Raw genomic sequence first — 22,855 nt, 5'->3', positions numbered from 1 at the left:
GTCTTTGCAATTAATCTCATTGCATGGGTGTATTTTTAAAGATTTTGTGCTCTCAGACTCCAAACTATCAATCCTGTTATCAGAGGAAGGATCCCATTAGCAGGATGCATATTCACTAATAAGGTCATCATGGCTCTGGCACAGTACTTGGAAAACTATTAATTTTTCCAGTCAGAGCCTGAAGTGATATAACATCTAGCCAAACTGCTAAAACATCTGTCTCCCCATCTCTGAGTACAACCATAAATGCAATTAGTCAGATATGTTCTAAACAGCAACAACATAAATACAGAATTAATGGCAAAGAGCCCTAACGTTGCTTTGGAAAATGTGCTCATGGATGCATTTTTTGTTTTGTGCCTCGGGCAATTCATCAAAACATACCTCTGTTGTGTTAAAGGAGCTTGCAGGCTGAACTAGCAACTTCATTTTCTTGCAAGTAAACCAATGTCTGTCTCTCATCTTGCCTGGATCATGTAATGCCTGACAACATGCCTGTCAGCCTGCAGATGTGAGCTGCACCCAGGTCAGGGCTCACAGCCAAGCTGTGGCAAGACCACGATGCAGAAGTGGCCCTAAATCTGGAAGAGGCCAGGAGCTAGAGCCTCAGTTTAGAAGTATTTCCCCAAGACCAGGGCTGGCTGTGGCCATGGCCTTCCCACATAGGCTCTCCCCATGGTCCCAGATGAGCTACCTTGGCCCTGAGCCCAGGCAGCCAAACCCCAAGATCTTATGAAGCCAAGCTGCATTTTCTCCTTCAGATAACACAGAAGTAGGTATTCAGTCAATAGTGACAATGTTGCTGATAATGGCTTCCTTCACTCGTATCTTGAATACAAATGTTGTATCCTGAAGGGATCCATAGAAATGTTTTAATTAATGTAGTTGACAGGTATCTTATTTGATAGGCTGTTCCTGTGATGCTAGTGGAAAGTAGTACTGACTTAAGTGTTTGCACCTGTGACCTCAGAGACAGTTATAAGGCTTGGCAGCATTACTAACAAAACAAGACATACAGATTTCAGGATCCTTGAAGAGCTACAGCAAAGTTCTCCAGATATTCAAGGGTATTGGGATGATTAAGGAACTGGAGCACTACACATATGTGGAAAGGCTAAGGCAGGTGGGACTGTTAAACCTAGAGAAGAAAAGGCTCAGGGGGATCTCATTAATGTGTATAAATATCTGAAGGGAGGGTGCAAAGAGAGTGAAGACAGGCTTTTTTCAGTGGTGCCCAACAACAGGACCAGAGGCAACAGGAACAGATTGAAACATGGGAGGCTCCCTCTGGGCATCTGGAAAGAATGTTTCATTGTCAGTGTGGCTGAGCACTGGCACAGGTTGCCAGAGACTCCATCCTTACAGAATCATAGAATCTTTCCAGCTGGAAGAGACTTTTAAGATCGAGTCCAGCCTTTGTCCCAGCCCTATCAACCACTAGACCATTTCCCTAAGTGAAACATCCACCCATCTCTTAAACCCCTCCAGGGACGGTGACTCCAGCACCGACCTGGGCAGCCCGTTCCAATGCCTGACAACCCTTTCAGTAAAGAAATTCCTCCACATATCCAGCCTTGGAGATGGATATTAGCCTCCTAATATCCTTGGAGATGTTCAAAAGCCTTTTGTTCATAGCCCTGGGCAACAGGTTCTAGGAGTCCTGGCTTGAGCAGGGAGTTAGTTCAGATGACCTCTGGAGGTCCCACCTAACCTCAGTCTTGCTGTGATTCTGTGAAATCCATTTGCAGGTAGATATAATCATCTTTATCAGTCCAAATATTTGCAAACATTTGACACCACCACACTACATAGAGCCTTGTGAAAAAGTGATCAATTCAGAAGCCCATGACTGATCCCCCTCTTGCTCTTTATATCACTTTTGACCACCCTTCACGCTCTAAGGGGAGACCTACCCCACACTTCTGAAAGAAGAGCCCAAAGAGACAAATTTCATGACACTTAGTAGGAGTAAGGCAATTCTGGAAGTTTGTAGTGGTTTTGTCTGGGCCAGGTTTTGGTAGTGGGGGTCTACAGGAGGGGCTTCTTTAAACAAAGAGCTGCCAGAGGCTTCCCCTGTAGCTAATAGGGCTAGAGTCAGTTAATTCTAAGATGGACCCACAGCTGACCAAAGCCCAGCCAATTAGTGATTGAGGTAATGCCTCTGTGCTTAATGTATTTGAGAAGGGGAAGAAGGTGCTGGGCAGGTGCTAAACTGCAGCAGTAACAGGGAGTGAGAATGTGAGAGCAACATCTCTGCAGACACCAAGGTCAGTAGAGAAGGAGAGGGAGGAGGTGCTCAGGCTCTGAAAGAAAGATTCCCCTGCGGTACAGCCCATATTGAGGCAGCTGTGCCCTTGCAGTCCATGGAGGCCATGGGGGAGCAGAGATCCACTTGGAGGAGCCCACGCCAGAGAGGGTGGATGCCTGAAGGAGGCTGTGACTCCATGGGAAGCCAACACTGGAGCCAGTTCCTGGCAGGACCTGGGAGCCCATGGGGAGAGGAGCCCATGCCAGAGCAGGTTTGCTGTCAGGACTTGTGATCCTGTGAGGGACTCAGGCTGGAGCAGCCTGATAGCTGTAGGAATCCAGGACAATCCATGTTTGCAATGTGAATGACAACTGATGAGCCAAGGGACTGGTTTAGAAAGACAGCTTTACATTTCTCATACAGGAGAGGAGGATGATTTAATCCAGGTGGTGTTTGGTTTAGGGTTTTTTTTTTTCAATAGTAAGAATATGAAGAAGAGGCTGCTGTGCTGAACCATCATTTCTTGTCACCAAACAATTAAGAAATCCAAAGAATGCAACTCTTCATATTGACATAACATATCTTTACTTCTGTATGTGAACCGAGGGGAAAATATTGATGATTCTGTTTTTTAATCACTGAAGTCAGTAAGCAATGGAACAGACAATTTCTGGAAACAGACAAAATTAACCTGGGGGAAATACTGTTGGAAAGATTTAACATATAAAATACTGTGCACACAGGGAAAGATGTGCACAGTGTGAGCTGTCTTCCTGATGAGTAAGTCTGTTACTGTGATCCAAATCTTTCAATTAGATTTTTAGCATGAATTCTCTAATCCTATTCTCAGTGAAGTTAATATTGGCTTTCATGAGTTGTGGAAGCTTGCCCAGAAAGAATAGAGACAGTTATGCCTTAGGTTTCCAGGAACTGAACCCATATGTTGTCTGGTAAATCTCCTTGGCTTTAAATCCTGGAGTGGTGATGACAAGATTGTATCTCATATCTCTCTGCCTGGACAGTTTGTATTTTATAAACTTTCCTCATCTCTTATTATTGTCATTTACAGATTAACAGTTCTACAGCTCTCAGCTATTATTTGATAGAAGCCTCTATTAGAAGAGCAGATGGGCACAGGGCAAATGTACCTGTGCCTTCGCCTCCCGTGGTGGCTGCTGTGGCTAGATGTGGCTAAGAGGAGTCCCTTTGAGGCCAGGATCACACACAGCAAATTCAGCAGAACGGATCTACTTTGGAAACTGCTGAAATACACATTTAACTTAACTGTTGATGCTGCAACCCTTTTCCAAATCAAGAAGCCACCCTCTAAACAGTGCCACAATTCCTGTGTCAGCATTGCTTTACACAAGACCTCTTTTGTGAAAAGAGAAGCTTGCAAGATAGGACTACAGCTGATAATGAGCTGCAAGTGTACATTAAAATGAAGCAGTGGTTTAAAGATTAAAGGTGAGTGTTTGTGTGTACACCTGTGCACACACATATATTAGGCTATTCTGCATTACAGAAAAGAGAAGCCCTTTATTCAACTGAGCAGCCATGTTGAAGCTAACAGCTTTTACTCACAGCTAACAGTGTGAGCAAAAACTTGCAGGGAGGGCTCCTACGGTTTGAAAACACAAGAGCTGTTCTATGATTAGCAAGAAGATATTTTATTCAGCAGCAGAACAGTGAATAAAATAACCCAAGTCTTCAAACACAAGGTTTTATTTTTCAGAAAGAGATTTCTGACTTAACAGCAAGCTTCTTGTTAGCTGTTGGTTAGGCTAATATGCAGCAATTCCCAGGGCACTCCCTGGTGAGAATACTGTAGAAGTTATATATTCATATATTTTTCACACACAGAGCAGCAAGACATTTGGAATTTGTCACAAGGAGACCGAACATACAGACCCAAATTTCTTTTTAGTCATAAAGTCAGTATTCTCAGGGTAACAGAGGATTTTTACAACCTTGGACACATATCCCCTCAGATATGCAGAAGTAATTAAAATCTATGGAAACATTTACGTAGTTGAACACCAGAGTTAAAGCCACTGTGGTAGGAACAGCTTTGATAATTCTCACTGACATTTCTAAATGACTATTATGGCTATATTTTGTAGATTAAAAGCTATAAATATCAGTCTGGCAAATCAGAACAGATGGTCTGTACTCTGGTTACAAACCCAGGTGAACTTCAAATAAGAAGCCTTCTGCTCTATTTATCAGGCTGACTGTTCATCAATTGAGGAGTTTTCACAAGTATTTTCTCTGAAGACTAACTTGGTTAGAAATCAGCTGAGGTTAATTCAATTTGCTTCTAAGGATGTGTTTATCACATCAGTGACGAGATTGTTCAATACTTGCATTCCTTAAATATCTGTGTGGCAGAGCTCTGAAGAAGTGAAACCTATTTTCAGCATCTCTGGGCAAATAAGAAGCTGCCGAGTTTGGAACAATATGGGACTGAGCAGGGCTAGGTTTAGGAGAAACACAGTCTCCAACAGCTTATGCAAATACAGACTGCTTCTCCCTGCAGAGAAGCACTGGAAGGATTTCTCCTCGCTGAACTTGAAATTAATACTTCAAACTGACAATAGAAAACACAGTTGGGCAGCTAAATATCATAAATCAATTGGTCTCTATGGACTTTCCAAGTTATTTGCCTGCAGAAATGCCAGTTTTGCGAGTGCTTCTCAGAAGGTATTGGATTTAGCATTCAGCAGATAGATGGCTGAACATGAGCCAGCAGTGTGCCCAGGTGGCCAAGAAGGCCAAAGGCATCCTGGCTTATATCAGAAATGCTGTGGCCAGCAGAACCAGGGAAGTGATTTTTGCCCCTCTACTCAGTGCTGGTGAGGCCACACCTTGAATACTGTGTTCAGTTTTGGGCCTCTCTACAAGAGGGACATTGAGGTTCTAGAGCGTGTCCAGAGACAGGCAATGAAGCTGGTGAAGGGTCTGGAGCACAAGTCTGATGAGGAGTGGCTGAGAGAGCTGGGAGTGTTTAGTCTAGAGAAAAGGAGGCTCAGGGGAGACACAATCACTCTCTACAACTACCTGAAAGGAGGTTGTAGCGAGGTGGTGGTCGGTCTCTTCTCCCAAGAAACATGCAATAAGACAAGAGGAAACAGCCTCAAATTGTGCCAGGGGAGGTTTAGGTTGGAAATAAAGAAATAAATGTTACTGACAGGGTTGTTAACACTGGCACAGGCTGCCCAGGGAGCTGGTGGATTCCCCATCCCTGGGAGTATTTAAAAGATGTGGTAGATATTTAGTCACCGAGAGCAGCCATCAGAGCTGCTCCATCCTCAAGCAGATTGGCAGATCGAGCACAGGAAGGTTTTCTGGAGCTGGGAGCCTCGTGGCAAATGGAGGGGTCCCTGTCAGTGCCAGCATGTCTCACGTGAGAGACAGGCCAGGTGTGGGCAGAGCTGCAGACACTGCGGGCTACTGAAACGCCCCAGGAGCGCAGGGATCACAGGTCCCTGTGCACTGAGCAACGTTGAGCCCAGGGGGTGTGGATGAGCCCTCTGGGTGTGCTGTGCAAGTTTGGTTGGTTAGTCATATGGGCAGGTCCAGGTGTCTTGAGATCCCTGTGCCAGAGTGAAAACAGAGAAAGGAGGTGTGTCACACAAGTTGGTAGTAACTCGTCCCTCTTCCCTAATAATGGTCTAATTCCATTAGTGGACATCACTCTGTCACAAGAAGTAGCCCTGGTGACCACTCGTGCAAAAGTCAACACCAGAAAAACGTGGGAACCCAGAGAGAGCTCTCACAAAGGCATATTGCTGTGCAGGTCTCTGGCTGCAGGGAGTCCCTCAGCCTGTCACTCGCAGCAGAGGATGGCAGAGACAACACTTGTGTCCGAAGCGACTGGGTGAATGACTGTTCTGGTTTAGCAAGGAGCAGCTTTTGGCTTAGTAACAGGGGGAGCGGGTTGCAGTGAAGACCCGGTAAAGAGTTTGCGGACCCTCCCCCGGCTCCTAGGTTCAGACCCACCTCCGGCCCGGCTGGGCCAATCTGGCGCCTCTGCCATCACTATTTAGGGGACGGGAATTTGGAATGCGAGGCAGGAGGTGTATGGGTGATACAAGATGGAGGCGACCACGCGGACCCTTCAGCCAGAGGAGGAAGGAAGGAGGAGCAGTAGACCGGAGACCCTTCTGCAAGACGTGGCGAGAATGCAAGCTGTGCCCCTGAAACCTGTGGAGATCCGTGGCAGGACTGAGAGCCACCAGCAGCTCCATGTGAGTGAGCCCGGACGGGCGAGGGACTGTGTGGGGAGGGGCCATGGCCCAGGCCGTGTTGGAGAGCCTGCACGCCGCAGAGCAGCCCCACACGAGAGGCAGAGAGGAGCTGCAGCCTTTGGAATGGGTGCACGTCAGAGCAGCCCGTGCAGGGCTGCTGTGTGTGTGAGTTACCCCACGGACTTGCAGGGAGGACTGGTGTGGAGTTCACCCGTCCTGAGGAGGGACAGACGGCAGAAGCTATTGGGAGCAGACTGACTGAGACCTCCACTGCCTGCCCCCCCGAACCGTTCAGGGGAGGGCAAAGTAAAAACCCCGGGATCAGGGCTCTGAGCCCGGGAAGAGGGGAGGTGTGGCAGGAAGGTGTTCTTAAAAAGGCTGGTTGGACTTTCCACTGATGTATTACTCTGTGTTGTTTCGTTTTGGCTATGTTTTGGGTTTTTTTTGGGGGGGGTATGTTTTAGTTGATGTTGCATTAAATTATTTTCTGTTTTCTTCCCCAAACCGAGTAGCCTGGTCTGTTTTGTCCTGAACCTTAAGCGGCAATTAAGCCCTCCCTGCCCTTGAGCAATTCTCAGCCTCTTCGGTACTTGAGGCTAATCGTGGTCTTTGTTCCCTGATGGGCCTAAACCACGACAATGACCTGCTCAGTCTGCTGGCAGAGCTTAAGGAGGAAGTGGAGAGGTTAAGGAGTATCAGGGAGTGTGAGATGGAGATAGACAGGGAATTAACATGGAATTCATGGCTCCAGGACTGGTGTTATTGGTGGAGATTTGGGTTTTCTGATTATCATCACTTGCTGACAGCAAATGGAATGCACCTATCTCAGAAGGACAAAGGGTTCTGAAGTGCATCTATACCAATGCAAGGAGTGAGAGCAACAAACAGTGGGAGCTTGAAGCCATGATGCAACAGGAAAACTATGACACAGTGGCTATCACAGAAATGTGGTGGGATCCCTCACATGGCTAGAGCGCAGCAATCAATAGTTACAAGCTTTTCAGGAGAGACAAACAGGAAAGGAGAGGTGATGGGGTGGCTCTTTATGCTAGGAAAGTTTATGAATGTTCAGAACTTAAGTATAGTGATGATGGGGTTAAGAGTGTTTGGATTAGGCTAAGAGGCAAGCCAAATAAAGCTGATATTGCTGTGGGAGTCTGCTACAAACCTCCCAACCAGAGCAGTGAGGTAGATCAGTCATTCTATAAGCACTTGGGAGAAATCTTGTAGTCACTTGCCATTATTCTTGTTGGAGACTTCATCTTCCTAGGTATCTGCTGGAAATACAACACAGCAGAGAGGCAACAAATGAGGAAGCTCCTGGAATGTGTGGAGGAGAACTTCCCCACACAGCTGGCAAGTGAACTGACCAGGGAGGGTGCCCTGCTGGACATCTTCTTTGTGAACAGAGAAGGTCTTGTGAAGGATGGGGCAGTTGGACACCATCTGGGGAACAGTGACCATGAAATTATTAAGTTCTCTATTCACAGAGATGTTTGGAGGCAGGGCAGCAAAACTGACACTTCGCACATCCAAAGGGCAGGCTCTGACTTATGTAGGAGGTTACTTGATAGAAACCCTTGGGAGTCAGTTTTGGAGAGAAAAAATTGTTTGGAAATTCAGAGGAAACAGAAGCAGACCCTTGCTTTGTCACACTGTGCATTGCTCAGAAGAACCACGCAACAAATCCAGGATTCGACTGAATGCTTTACTAACTCCTAAAACATGTTTTTTCCAAAATCCCAAGCATCAGTTACCAGCATTCCTTTGATTTCCAACAAGCATAGGGCATCCCTTTTTTGTATGGTAGCTAGCAACAGGACAAGGGGTAAGGGGATGAAGCTGGAGCATAAAAAGTTCCACTTAAACATAAGAAAAACTATTTCACTGTTGAGGTGAGGGAGCCCTGGCACAGGCTGCCCAGGAAGGGTGTGGAGTCTCCTTCCTTGGAGGGCTTCAAGACCCGCCTGGACACGTTCCTCTGTGACCTGATCTAGGTGACCCTGCTTCTGCAGGGGGGTTGGACTAGATGATCTCTAAAGGTCCCTTCCAACCCTTACCATTCTGTGATTCTATGAACTGAATATTGCTCCAGTGCCTGGTCCCTGCGGATTAAGAGACCACCTTATACATTCTTAGGTCTTCGCAGTGAAAGCTCCTCTGCTGTACCGATGCCTCATAGGATGGGCTGTCACTGACGAACACAACAGAATTCATGTCTTTGTCATTTTAGGACTGAAGGGCTTAAACACTAGCTGAGTGAAAACTCCCTCTAGGCTCTGTAGACCATCAAGGTGAAAGGCAGGAAATGCAAGCAGTGGGAGTTCTCTTCCCTCCTGTGTATGTTGCCTGGCAAACCCGTAATGTTGTCCATGAAACTGATGCAGTGGTCACTGTTTGTAATAATTTTAATATACAAGTTCACAAAAATAAATATTTAACAACACTAAGGCACTAGTCAGGCAAATGAGAAATACAACTCCATTAAGTGCATTTGAGGTTCTTCTTCTGTTATTTTTCTTGCCTGGACTTTTTGAAGCTTTTGCTTCCCTGATGCCTTTATTTTTCAGCCCTTCATTTTCGTCATTCCTTATATTCCCTGAAAATCACTGCACTTGAAGCTACACACAAGAAACATACATTACATTTAACAGAGTCATGGACAATCTTTTTCATTTCTAAACCTAAGCTCTAGATTTTTAGGGCTGCCATTGCGGGGTGACCTGCCAACGTTTCCAGAATAGGTTAAAAACACCGGAATAAAAAGAAGACCGTGAAGAGCCCCAAACAAAATAACAAGGAACATGATCTTGAAAAATGTCCTAAAGATGTAGGCTTTTGCTGCAGCCAGGACAACTACTCCTAGTATGGTAGAAACTGCACCTTGTAACACTGGGTATCCAAGCAGGGACAGGGCTTCGATTGCCCTTCCGTTGGCTGATGACTCTCCACTCGTCACAAAGGCGTAGGAAATATGAGCAGAGAAGTCTACTGAAAACCCTATGCAAATGACCAGGTTGATCATGGAGATGGAATCCAGGTTCACGTTCCAAAACGTCATGAAACCAGCAACACCAACTATCACAGAAGCAATAGCAAAGGTCACCCACAAGCAACACAAGGGGTTGGGAATAAGCAAAAGGGAGACCAGGAGCATTGCCCCAGCCGCAACGACCACATTCTGAATGGTGTTCTGCACGATGACCAGGTACTGGTCGTAGTAGATGAACGCCGGGTGGTACACCATGAATGGAATGCTGCACTGCTGGGCTCTCTCTCTCAACTCATTGAGGAGGTTCTTCTCATCAACGGCGGAGGTCACGTTCACCGTCTGGATGAAGAAGCGTGAAGCTTCTATTTTATCCTGAGTCACATTAATGTCCCACGCAAAACTGGGAACAATTTGGAACAGCACAGCTAAGTTATTGATGAAAAGAGTCTCGGTGCTTATATCTATCAAACCACTGTCTGCAAGACTTGTGTATACTCTCAGCCATGACTCTGAGAGGTTCTTATCGACATAGGAGATGCCTTCCAGGTTCTGTGTGCAGTTCTCAATGCCAAGACGAACGGTCTTGTTCCAGTAATCTACGCTTTCAGTAATGACAACCATGACCCTGGGTCCGTACGTTGAGAAGTATTTGTCGTCATCGTCGTAGTAGGGAATAACGTAGGAGTCGTCACTCGCCAGGTTTCGAAGGTCGATGCCTTCCCTGATCTGAGTACATCCGTAAATGCTGCCACCCAAATATGCTCCATACAGCACCACCACAAGCACCTTCATCCACTTATTTGTGAAGAAGGGACCATAGTACTTCTTAAAGAACACGCTCATTGGGTGTTCACTGTCGCGCTGTTGTGTGAGATGCTGCCTAGAACAGCTGCCTATACAGCAAGCGTTGTACAAGCAGGACTTCTCAGCCTGCTCTTCTACTCCCACAGGCATACACGTTAGCCAGTGGCGGTTCCCTTGCTCTCTCTTGTGATTTAATACGAGAACTGCCCCAAAGAAGGTCAAGGTATACACGTAGCAGAAGATAAAAGCAGTGCCCGTATAGAGGCAAAATGATCTCACGGACCGAAAAGCAGTCCAGGTGCCCACGAAGAAGGCCAAAACATCTGTGAGAGTGGTGATGGTCACAGAAAGTGCCGCTTCTGCGTAAGTCTCAGCCAGCAGAGATCGAACATCAGATTTCCCTTTCTTTCTTGCACTCTGTTCCCAGGAAGCAATCATGATGAACATGTCATCAACACCAACTCCTGCAAGAGGAGAAAAAGTTAACGCTGCCAGGCCAATGGCAGCTTCCACTGACACCCAACATGATTCATCACACCCAACAAAAGTCTACAATTCATCACGCCCAAGTCTGCAGAGAACTTTGAAGAGGAAAGTTAGGCTATTAACATGGCTTTAGGGCCGATGCGAGTTAAAACAGATACAGGAAACCAGAACCTTTGCATGTGTCTGAAATGATTATGCTTCAGAAACTCCAGGTGACCTGATGGGTCGTTCGTCCCTGTGCTGGGTTTGGCTGGGATAGGGTTAGTTTTCACCAGACGCTGCAAGGGGCTGTGACTGGGCCATCTCTTGGCCAGGCTGTCTTTAGCAACGCTGTCCTGTCCCATGGCCAGGCTGTCCCATGTTCTGACTGTCCTGTCCCATGGCCAGGCTGTCCCATGGCCAGGCTGTCCCATCCCATGGTCGGGCTCTCCCTCCCACCCTGCTGTGGGGAGCTGGCTGGGGGAACTGTGGCTGCTGTGTTGAGACAGCACCAGGCTCTGGGTAGTGAGCAGTTACACAGGGTATCACTCACTCTCTGTTCTCCTTTACCGTTTTTATGGCTGTTTCTTCTCTCCTTGTGCTTGTTCTATTAAATTGTCCCTATCTCAACCCACAAAGTTTTACCTTCTCCTGATTCTTCTCCCCATCCTGCTGAGGTTGGAAGGAGTGAGTGAGCAGCTGCGTGGCTTGGTTGTTGCCAGCTGGGTTTAAACCCTGACAATCCCTCACCCTTCTCTGCTGAACGACAGAGAACACCTAGTGTACCACTGACAAGTGCCATATCTCCTGTCCAGACGTCCAGTAGTGTAGATTACCTACACTGAAATACATTGCTTATGCTGATGCTCAACTATCTGTACTATTGGAAGTGTCCTGCATTGTCTCTGTAATCTCTTCATCATCACTGCAGCAACCTTGACCCTTCTTTTCTTGCTCTGCCTTCAGCAGACAGGGAGAACAGTTGCTTTTTAAATGTTTTCTACTCTCCACCTGTCTCCAGTGGAGTTCAAAAGGGAAGGGCCAACGTGATTCTCAGCTGTGTTAACTCTTGACATTTTAATCACAAACCTTTCAGTATTTTGCTGATGTTACTCTATCAAAAGATTTTGTACTCCTGGAAAACTAATCACACAAAAAGAGAAAACAAGAGCAAGTGAAAAAAGGAATAAGCACTGATGGTACATCTCAGTGGGAAAGAAAAGATGATATCCGTTATCAGTACACCTATAAAATCTGCAGATGACGACCCAGTGGAAAGCAGTGACAAAACCCAGCTGAGCTCACCTCAAGTACTGTCACTACTTAAACAAATGAGTAATCAGCATGGCTAACTTATCATGGGTGCTAGGACAATGCCAGAACTGCTAACCTTACCATCCTCTTGTTTAGAGTTCTCATGCTGTAGCTCTGGAACTAGAGCAGGCATCATTTTTGGGCTTACATGCCTGGAGGAGCCCTCAGAAGGCTGCACATCCAAGCATCTGCACCATCCACAGCAGCACAGAACCCTGTGTGGTCTGTTGCTCACATCACGCTCACTAATGCTGTCAGGCTGTTCTAACTCCACCTTTGTCTTTGTATCTGACCCTGACTCACTTTTTCTACTTACCTAGAATAAGAAATGGCGCGTTTGCTACGGTGACCACAAATGGCACTCCACAGAACAGCATCAATCCAAAGCTGCTTAGCACAGCCAAACCAGCAGAAACCACTCCACAGCACGCCAGCCAGACATTATTTCTTATACAGCTCAGTCTGAAAAGATTGTAATAAGAAATGTCTTAGTTACGCAACAAACATCTCACCAAGGTGCTTGGCATGACAAGCCTTTCTGTCCAGAGATCTTTTGATGAAAGCTGCTGTTTGCTGGGAGAGCTCCCAGGTGTCAGCTTCAGACAAGATTTATTTATATAGGAGGTGTCAGAGACATTATTTCTGTTGGCCAATTACATATACCTAAGAGTCAAGATGTGTACTGATCTCTGCTGCACCACTAACAGGAGAGCTGGCCAAATGAAGATACATGAGCTCTGCCAGGGAGAGGCTACATTTAGGGCGACCCAAAAAATGCCAAATTCTTAGCAGCTCTTTCCTTTTACATGGGTTTCTGGTGCAGCATTTCAGTGAGGGGGTAAAAAGCTGCCTCTTCACCTGCTGTAGACTGTTTCTGAACTTGAAGAGAACCTCTCACTTCCAAGGCAAGAACTGTGTGTTGGTGAGACAGACAATACCCAGAAGCTGTACAGCCTAATGGGCAGGATGCTGGATGCAAGTGCTAAACCAATAAGCACACCCTCTGAGCTTAACTTTCCTTAGGGCAGCACACAAACACTGTCCTCTGCTGTCACACAGACGATAGTTCACTTTCCACCAGCACAAAGAACGGGCAGGCTACGCTCTCTATGGACAGCAGGTAAAGTTCAGGCTCTACTAGCAAACACAGTACCTAAAGCTCTATCCAGACTTGCAGTAATCTGTGAAGCTACTGCTCATCCATGCAAACCATCACTGAGCAGGTGACAGAGAAAACGTGTGAACTACACCTTTCTGCTCCCTCCCTTGCTTCCTTCCTCTTTTTAACTGATCTTTACAAAGAATCAGTATGTTGCGGGCAGGATGAGGACAGAAGCTCCCAATGAAGCAAGAAACTGGTCAAATAACCTTAGCAACAGCACCACGTATTCTTTCCCTCCTCCCAATTCACAGGTGTCATAAATTCTGCAAGACTTCATACATTTCAACTCGACTAGCACAGAAACCAATTTAGGCAAGGTAAAGAGGACCTCAGGTCCCTTCTCATTGATCCATAGTTGAGAAGCCATTTTACCTCATGCAAGAGACGACTGAAAAGGTTATTGTCAAGAAATAGGTTATGGAGAAGAGCGGGATGACGCTCTTGGTATTTCCTTCAAACTCCTGTTGTCTGGACAGCGAGGTAAAGTAAGTCACCTGTTGTGAAAGCAACAAGGAAAGACAAGATGAAGCCCCCTCTACTCCTTCTCCCGCTCTTCAAGCACGCAGACGGGCGATGCCAACCAGCACGCTGGCGCTGAGGCATCGCCCTGGCCGTCCCCGCCTCTGCCTCCCCCGCCGCCTTTCCCCTCCGCTGCGGGGGCAGCCCGGGCTCTGCCCCTCGGCGGCGGCCGCACGGCTGCAGCCTCCGCTGCCGCGTTACCTGGATGGAGGCGAAGCCCAACGTGGCCAGCTCCGCCGGGATGTCCCGCAGGAAGCTTTGCAGCCACCGCCGGCTCTCCGCCGCCGCGGGGCCGTCCTGCCGCAGGTAGTAGAGCAGCTTGAGGGCCCGCGCCGACTGCACCAGCCCGTCGTCGCCCGTCCGCACGCCGCCCAGCGCGGCCCCCAGGAACCTGCCGTGGCTGACGGGGAAGGTGAGGTTGTCCCGGGCCGGCGCCGCGTCGCCCAGCAGCGGGTTGGCGCTTTCGCAGGCGCCGGCGCTGCGGGCGCAGACCTGTTCGTAGCCGCGGTCGCGAACCGCCCGGTCCAGCCGCAGCACGTCGGGCCAGGCCGGCGACTCCAGCACCGAGCCGCCGTCCGCCGCCACGGCGATCAGGGCGGCGTAGGCGCCCTCGGTGGGCAGCCGCGGGGCGGAGAAGCGCTCCGAGTCGTTGGCGGGGAAGCGCCGCAGCACGAAGTCGCGCTCGGCCTTGGCGGGCCCCCCGGTCGGCGTGAACTGCCCCTCGATGTCGTTGGCCTGCCGCTGCGGCAGGAAGAGGAAGCCGGCGCCCAAGCCGCCCGACAGCAGCAGCGGCAGCAGCAGGAACGGCCAGGGCCAGGCGGCCACGGCGCTCCCCAGCCCTTGGAAGAGGCTCCTCAGCGGCCGCTCCAGGCAGTCGGTGTTGCGGCAGGAGCAGCCGCCCGCGGGGCGCCGCGGCTGCGCCATGGGTGACGCGGGGCCGCGGGGCTGTTGCTGCGCGGCTTCTGGCTGCGCCGAGGCAGAGCCGCCCCGGATGAGCGGTTTTCAGTGGCGCGGGCAGGGCCGTCCCGCCGGGGCCTTGCCCTGCCCTGCCCTGCCTTGCCCTGCCTTGCCCTGCCTCGCTCTGCCTCGCTGGGGCTTCGGCCGCCTCCCCTGGACGGGCAGGCGGGGGCAGGCGGGACTCCAGGCTCCCCCCTGCGCGCCGCGCCCCGGGCCCGGCTCTCGACGAGCGGGCGCGCTGCGGCCACTCCTTTTTTCCACGGGGAGCCCAGTCCCTGCGGGTCTCAATACCGTGACAGCATCCATCGTGCCGAGAGCTGCCTGCATCCCAGTTCAGCCACCATGCTCTTTCCCTGAGCAGCAGTAGGTGTGAGGTGTGGATGCTGTCTCAGCCTGTGGTGATGATGTTTCAAAGCACTCTCCCATCTACCACCTCCTACCTGTGCACCTCGGTTTCTTCCCCATTCAGTTGCCATAGCTGTCTTAAGCTCTACCAAAAGTGAGATCTGCAAAATGATCCGTGGTGAAGCATAACAAAGTATCTTTTTGCACAGAAGAGAGCAAAGCATTGGCACTTCTCTCTCTGCTTTGCCACCTGAGACATGTTGTTCAATGACTGTTGGAGCATTTTGCTTGCACTGGTGGGGAGTCCTGCCATACCTGTGCTTTACTGCATCCTGTGGCTTGTCTGGCCCCTCGTTTAGCCTAACACTGTAATCCTGCAAAATAAAGGTGACTTTCTGTGTGTATCTTGTGCTTAACAAACTCACTGGGGAATCAGGTGACTGTCAGGCCTCTTGCAAGGGGAAGAGTAAGGTAAGGCAGGAGCAAAGACCACAGCTGGTATCAGGACTGTGTCATGCATGGTTGTCTGATGAAAGCTTGCACGTAGTGGACAGCTGGGATAACAAGTGATTTTGGAGTTTGTGTTTGGGATCTTGGAATCATAGAATCACAGAATCATTTAGTTTGGAAAGACCTTGAAGATCATTGAGTCCAACCGTAACTCATCACTGCCAAGACCAACTGTGTCTCTAAACACCGCATGTTTTACTTATCTCTGGAGATGGTGACTCAACCACTTTAGTGGGCAACCCATTCCAATGCTTGACAACTCTTTCAGTGATGACATATTTTCCTAATACCCAACCTAAACTTACCTTGGTGGCATTTTTTTCTCATCCTTGTTGCTTGTGGCTTGGGAGAAGAGACCAACATGCACCTCACTACAGCCTCCTTTCAGGTAATTGTCTTTAACTCCCTGTACTAAACAGGATTAATGTGATCCTTGTGTATGCAAACAGAGAAGAACCCTAGGGAAGACACTTCCATGGTATATTATGGAATCAATTATACTGACCTTACAAGATAAAATCCCTGTCTAGTGCCCATGTTGTGAGAAGGAGGCTGCAAAATTAAAAAGTGAGGAATAAGGTGTGGTGATCCTGAGCAGGAGACCGTTGCATATAAGGAAGTGAAGAAGATCCTATAGCAGTGAGCCTGTGCTATGCTGCATGCCCAGCTGGCCCTCAGCCTATATTATGTTGCCCGGTCCCTTGCCCTGAGGATAACTGCATGCAGTTCCCATTAGTGCCAGGGATTAGGAAAAATTAGATTTTTTTTCCTCTTTACAGTTTTACCTGAAGCTGCTGCCATTGTCGCTTCAGCACAAAAGATTATTCTTCTGCCTGGGAGCAAAACACAGAAAGTGACGATGTGTATCTTGCCGTGTTTGCTGTCTTTTGTAAGCAGGTTTGCAAAACAGGGAGTGACAGCTGAAAAAATACAAGACTAAGTTTAATGATTGAAATGGGCAAGCCACAAAAGTCCCAGTGGTGTGATACACCAGAGCTTTGTGCAGTAGCAGTGACAGAAAGCATCTTTCCAAGTCCACAAAATACCCTGCAGCCTGGTGTTTGTGACGCTGGTAGATGACAGTGATTTGAGTGTGCTCTGCCTGAGGGAAACGTTAAGCTCAGATGTGACACCTGGGGAGAGGTGTCTAGCCAATTAGTTCAGGCAGGCACTTCTTCTCCTTGCCTTTCTGTAAAAGATGCAATTCCTCTTCTGCCACTACTTGCAAATGAAAGTTGTAGGTACTTCTCTGTCATCCTGAGGAGACAGGCTTGCCAGCTGTGAGCCTCAAGCAGGCAGCCAGAGTCTGTGCAGCTTTCCCACTGTTCCCAGCGCAGGTTGTGTCCCGGTGAGTCCCTTTTGTGTGTTCAGGGGTTCTGAGTACATCAGTTCTGAGACAGGCTCTGGGAAGCTATTTCCTGTAGCTCCTAAGTTGTGAAAATCTCATTTCTGTAATGAATCAGACTCTAAATTGGTAGCATTTCCCACATTCTGTTCTCAGTTTCCTTGAAGGGATTTATAGGATGTTATTGTAAGAGCTCCTCACATCAGAGGAATCTGTGCTCAGAAAAAAGGGGTAAGCTATTTGATGTCATGTAGACACTCGATGAGTTCTTGTCACAGAGTTACCCAGCTGGAAAAGAAAGCCTCTCATATGGAGAAAACTGCAGAGATAAATAGACCTGTGTCTGGGAAGAAAGTACAGACACACACCTGGCCTCATAGGCAGACCAAGAAGACTTGTAGGATAACCTGTCAGTGAACCAGATTGTGGATGATCCACTGACATTGCAGCAGACATGAAGTCACAGTGTCCAGCTAAATGCTTTCAAAGCCATAAAGGGATACTGACTTTAAAGTTTGACAAGGGAGAAAATAAAATTTTCCCAGTTTCTTTCTGGCTCCTCAGGAGCTGGAGACCAGCTCTTTTCAGAAGGTAGGAAATAGCCTCGTGTCAGGAGCTACTCAGAGCACTGAGCACAGATAGGTGCCTTAACTCTTTCTGAGGCTTAGGGGTCTGCCTTTTGGCACAGGATGATGGCTCCACCACCTCTCAATTCAGAGTGGTCTTCAAGCAGGATGTATGTGCCAACCTTCTCATGTTCCCTGGCCCGTTCATGCCTTTTATATGATCTTCTAATAGGGTAAAATCTGAAATACTCTTTGTGGCAGAGCAAGTCGTGTTTTTCCTGCATTTGTAGATGAAGGCACAAACTCTCTCCTGACAATTAATATTGTGTTTACTGGATCTGAGACTGCTCAAGATGAAGAGGAAACTGAGCACAGATCTCCCCTTCAATGGGCAAGTCTATTCTGCTAGGCTAATAGATAAAAACACAGGTGATAGTGTCATGTTTGCTGCCAGGCTTTGCAAAGAAAGCAACTGTTGTTCTCTTGCTTTCATAATACCATTGGTGTTTGTCGGGTGTGTGCTGTGTTAATAGGGACATTGTTTTACATGGTTTGCGTTTCTCTCTGGCTTTGAAAAGGTTTGGAAATCAAATACTAAGTCATTGTCAGAAATCAAAGAATTCAATCTTCCTGGTTAGAACAGTATGTTTAAATGTAGATGATTTAACTGACTTATGATGTATGTCGGCTGCAATCTTTTTCTCTGTAATGAAAACCATAAGGTCTGATTTTTGTGTGATTTTTCACAGCTCACAAATTCAAGTTGAAAGTACGTCATGAGGACTGGTCTGATCTGTCTCTGTATTGTTTTGTCTTTGAAACATTTACTGAGATTGGAAATGATTCAAAGAATTTTGCAGAATCATGGGGTAATTTGGATTGCAAAGGCCCTCTGGCACTCATCTGATCTGGGCCTCAGAGAGGGGCTGGCGTGGATGTGGGATCATGTTGTTGAGTTCTTTGTCCAGCTCTGTGTGGAGCACCTTCAAAGGTGGGGACTCAGAGCCTCTGGGCAGCCTGTTCCAGCAGTTGACTACCTTCATCGTGATTTTCCCCCTCAGAACTGTCGGGGGTTTGGTACGGGGTTGCAGGGGCGGCCTCTGTGCAGAGAGGCCAGAGACTGCCCTGAGCCAGTCACTGCCGGTTCCAGCCGAATCCAGCAGACCCACAGCATGGCTGAGCCTGTCTGCAGGGGAGCCTGTGGCACCTCTGTGAAAATGTCTTAGAGTGGCAAGCACCAAGTAAGGGAGAAACAAGGCCAGAGCTGGAGGGGAAGCAGGAAGAAAGACCAGGCTGGAGTGGGTGGATGGCAAGAGAGAAGATGCCTGGGCAGGGGCTGGAGCCAAGGGGCTGCTTGAGCAGGAGCTGAGAGGTGCCACCCTGAAGAAGTAAACAGCTTTTGCTCATGACAATATATTACTGGAATTTCTCTTAATACAAGTTGTGAGACTTGGTCCCTGTCCTTTCCAACTACAACTCTGAGAACAGTCTGTTTTCTCTGCACTTTCCCATCACATAGCTGAAGGCAGAAAGAAGATCCTGCCCACCCTTGATATTCTCAAGACAGAGTCTTGCTCTCTCAGCCTTGTCCATTGTGTGCTCCAGGACCCAGCTGTCATGGTGGCCCATTACTGGTCGCACTCCTGTAAGCTGGTATCTCTTGTACTGGGGAGCCCAACCTAGGGCACAGTGCTGCCAGTGAAGTCTTGGACTAAATGGAGGAAAATTGTCACTTCCCTTGAAGAACTTGGTGCTCTGTGGCTAATTCAGCCACCATAAGATTGTGTTGTGGATGCACATTCATACACTGCTGACTGCTGCTGCTTAGTTGTGTGGGCGGTGAATATAGACGTAAAAGAAGCCTCATGTGTAAATTCTTGTTAAATAAGGTTAAGGAGATGTCAATGACCTCAGCACTCTTCAGTTGCTCAGCTCCATGAGTAATTGTTTCCAAGCATGCTTTAACTCCCTATCTACTCTGTATTTCATAGGCAGAAAAAAATCTGTGACTTTTGCCCTTTCAAGAAATCCTGCAGCCTGAAATAATTTCCACATACAACTGCAAAGATGTTGAAATACAATTTCATTCAATTTGAAATAGAATGCCATGAGATTGCATTTCAGATTAAATCCATTAGTTATTCTGGCACCAGGACCCAGAACTAACAGGTGTTCTTTCATGTTGAAGGTTATTCATGTTGAGGGTTATTCATGTTGGAGGTCTGCTCTTCCTTGCTTTGGGAGTGCACAGTGACTGTGTGAAATTGCCGTCTGCTGGGCACTGGCAGGATGAGTGGCTGCTGCTCCTCTGCTTGATGATGAGACTGGTACTTGCAGTGAATATGGTGACCTTAGACATTATGTAGGAGCGAGCAGAGTTAATGCAGAAGCAGCTGTGTTGTGCGAAAAGCTGTTGCTGACTGACATGATGTCTCTGAGCTGTCAGTATGTGTTAGGCATGTCCTGAGGCCATCTCAGTGTGAGGCTCTTCAGGAATGTCTACACTCATTTCAGTTTTCTTTTTAGGAAGAATGGAGTTGCAGAGTATTTTAACTGGTGGGGTGATAATGCTGCTTCTATTGTACATCATAGTGAGGGACAGAATTTCAGCTTGTCAGTGTAGGATACCAGAAAGGCAAAGTGAGCTGCCAGATTCTTATGACTTTAGCTCCAGAATGTTTGTTTTCAAGCTGAGGTAAGGAACAATTCCTGTCTCCACTGTGAGTTCATAATGCTGAGGTTTTCCATGAGGACTGCTCTAAATTCTACTTATGGAGCCCTGGAGTGCTACGAGTACAATGTAACAGGAGGCCACTGAAGAAACTAGTTGACTTGGTTTGTACTTCCTTGTAAAATGTCTATAAAATTTCACTTTCCTTAATGTGTATAAATGGTTTCACAACTTACTTTTACGAGAACTGTGTAAGTTTCCCTCTTTAATCAGTGTCTTATTAATACAGATATGTTATCTTTGCAGGCTGCTTTTTTATTGCATACAGATTTCTAAACCTCCTTGTAAAATGGTCAGGTCTTGAAGATCTTCAGGAAGTGTAAGAAAAAAAAAGAGAAAAACTGCAGTGCTTTTCTCCTACTCTTTCTTTGATCAATCAATGTCTGTTTTGGCTTTGTTTATAGTTTTTTCATACTTTTGAAACCTTTACATATTTCTAACATATTTCTAAGTGTCAGAGAATACTGATCTAAGCATAAACTAAACTTTTATTCATCAGTGCTTGGATACACAAAAGAGCTATCAAAGAGGTGAGTGTAGGCATTTTTTCTGTTACCCATGTAAAGGATGACCTTTCAGATCTCTTCCCATTTCATTTACGGGAAGGTAATTGTATGCTTCTTTGAGATGGAAAGTTCCTTCTGCAATAGTGTTTCTATGTAAAGAGGATATTAGGGAAGTTACCTTCTCCTCAGATCAGCCCAGGCTCTCCTGGTATTTATTTCTTACTGGTGTGTGTATCAGAGTAATATCCGCTTCTATTGCTTATGCAAACATGAAAGTCTGCTTCTGTGGCTCTGTCTATGCCAGTGTCTATATATTTTTATTGACATTTGGTTTAAAACATCTTTGAGAAGCCAGACTGTTTGCAGAAATGTCAGTTCCCAGGTAACATGCTTTACATACAATATACCAGGAATCTGTAGAGAATTTAGTCTTGTTGAATTTCTCTAACTTGGAGAGCAGTTGAAAGTCTTCCAGAGTTAACCCTGCTTGATCTTATTCTCTGGAGAATGTATTTTCAAAAGCTGCCTTCTTTGGGCACAGCTACTTGCTCCAGTGTGGGGTCCTCCATGGGCTGCAGGTGGATCTCAGCTTTATCGTTAATCTCCATGGGTTGCAGGACAACAGCTAGTGTCAGAAGGCTGAACAAAAACAAATGCAGAGATAAAGGAGTGGGAAGAAGTGGGAAGAAGTCCTGTCTACTGGTGAACATGAGGAAATGACAGCTTTGTGTGGCACAGATCATTTCATGCTTTGCAGGCAGCAGTTGGGTACTTCTGTGTACATGAAATTAAAAAGAAGTGTACAACAAAGAGGTGAAGAGATGCCAGCTTCTTCAATATCATCTTATTGATTACAGCCCCTGTCCAGGAAGCATAGAGCACAGGTATGAGTCCCTTTAGCTGAGTGGCTGTGTAAAGAGAATAAAGAGAATGTCAAGAGAGCAAGCACAAAGGAGCTTGGTTCTGCAACCTACAGGCCAGGTTGTTAATTTTGGAAGTGGAAATGACTGATTCTGGTTCTCAATCAAGACTAAAGGTTATATCTGAAACAGTTACTGACTCAACTAACAAAATAATTCCCTGTAGAAGGTACAAAATCTTCCTAGTGATTCCCTGGTGCCTAGAAGAGCTTTGTAGGACAGGTGACTTGGAACCTTATTATGGTGACTTATTTATTAGCTCTGGCTAATGACTGAAAATGTGTGTCACCATCTCCAATGCAAACCAGAACAGACCTAAAAGCATGTCATCATTGCTGTGTTTTGAAATGGCTCACTCATGTTGGCTGAAATAGGTGTGCTCTAGGTCTGCTAATCAGGAAGAACTCACAGGAGGACACAGTGTATATGTGTCTGCCTGGAATCGTATAGGCTTATCTGGAACGCGCTGCTTACTCTTTCAGACCACAGCACTTTTGTGTGTGAACAGGATGGCAGCAACAGGAGTTTAAGGATCTTCTGTGCTGAAGATAGAGAAATCTTGTCACTTTACCTAACAGATTAGATGACTGCTTGGTAAGCAAGTTTTTCTTATTTTTAAATCAAATTGTACTTTAAATGCCTAACGTTCACTAAAATCCCGGTGTAGCTATTGAAATCCAGTACAGCTACAGTAGATCTATTGTAGCTACTGTTGTAGCTGTACATAAAAAAATTGCAAATCTGCTTTCCAGTCCTAAACATACTCTGGTGCATGGATCAGTATAGCTACAAAAATCTAACAGATCTTTCCTGTTTTCCAGCTGGAAAGCAGCTTTTCAGGAAAGGACATAGGGAACCTGTTGGACACCGAGTTGAACGTGAACCAGCAATGTGCTCTCATGGCAAAGAGTATTCTTTAAGACACATATAAAATACAGGTATACTCAAGTTAGCATCAGACTAGCCATCTCAGGCAAGCCTCAACATCAGGCAAGTGGGTTTAGTTAAAGAAGTTGTTAAATAACTTCAAATAACCTCAGAATTCAGAGAAGTGAGGGACTGAGATTTACACCTATGAAACAGATGAACTTGAGCTTTTCAGAGCAGGTTGCAAAGCTATTCAGTGGCAGAATAAACTTTTTTCTCAGCACAGTGGTTTTTGCTGTCTTTTGGAAAGAGTTGGGTCCCATGACAGGGAAAACGTTCACTATATACGAACTC

At 46.9% G+C, this 22,855-nt stretch overlaps 1 protein-coding gene across 1 annotated transcript; it reads right to left on the bottom strand.

Moving 5' to 3' along the window:
* Positions 1-8,922: 8,922 nt before the first annotated feature.
* Positions 8,923-14,680, bottom strand: LOC133625503 (patched domain-containing protein 3). The gene is made up of 4 exons (XM_061996891.1): positions 13,956-14,680; positions 13,608-13,729; positions 12,390-12,535; positions 8,923-10,758 (listed from the first exon to the last, which is right to left on the bottom strand). Exons 1-4 carry the CDS (start codon positions 14,676-14,678, stop codon positions 9,155-9,157), a joined length of 2,595 nt encoding a protein of 864 aa, XP_061852875.1. The 5' UTR covers positions 14,679-14,680; the 3' UTR covers positions 8,923-9,154.
* Positions 14,681-22,855: the final 8,175 nt, after the last annotated feature.

Source organism: Colius striatus, chromosome 5, assembly GCF_028858725.1.
Source record: "Colius striatus isolate bColStr4 chromosome 5, bColStr4.1.hap1, whole genome shotgun sequence".
Lineage (NCBI taxonomy): Eukaryota > Metazoa > Chordata > Aves > Coliiformes > Coliidae > Colius > Colius striatus.
This window is presented reverse-complemented; position numbering and strand designations above follow the sequence as displayed.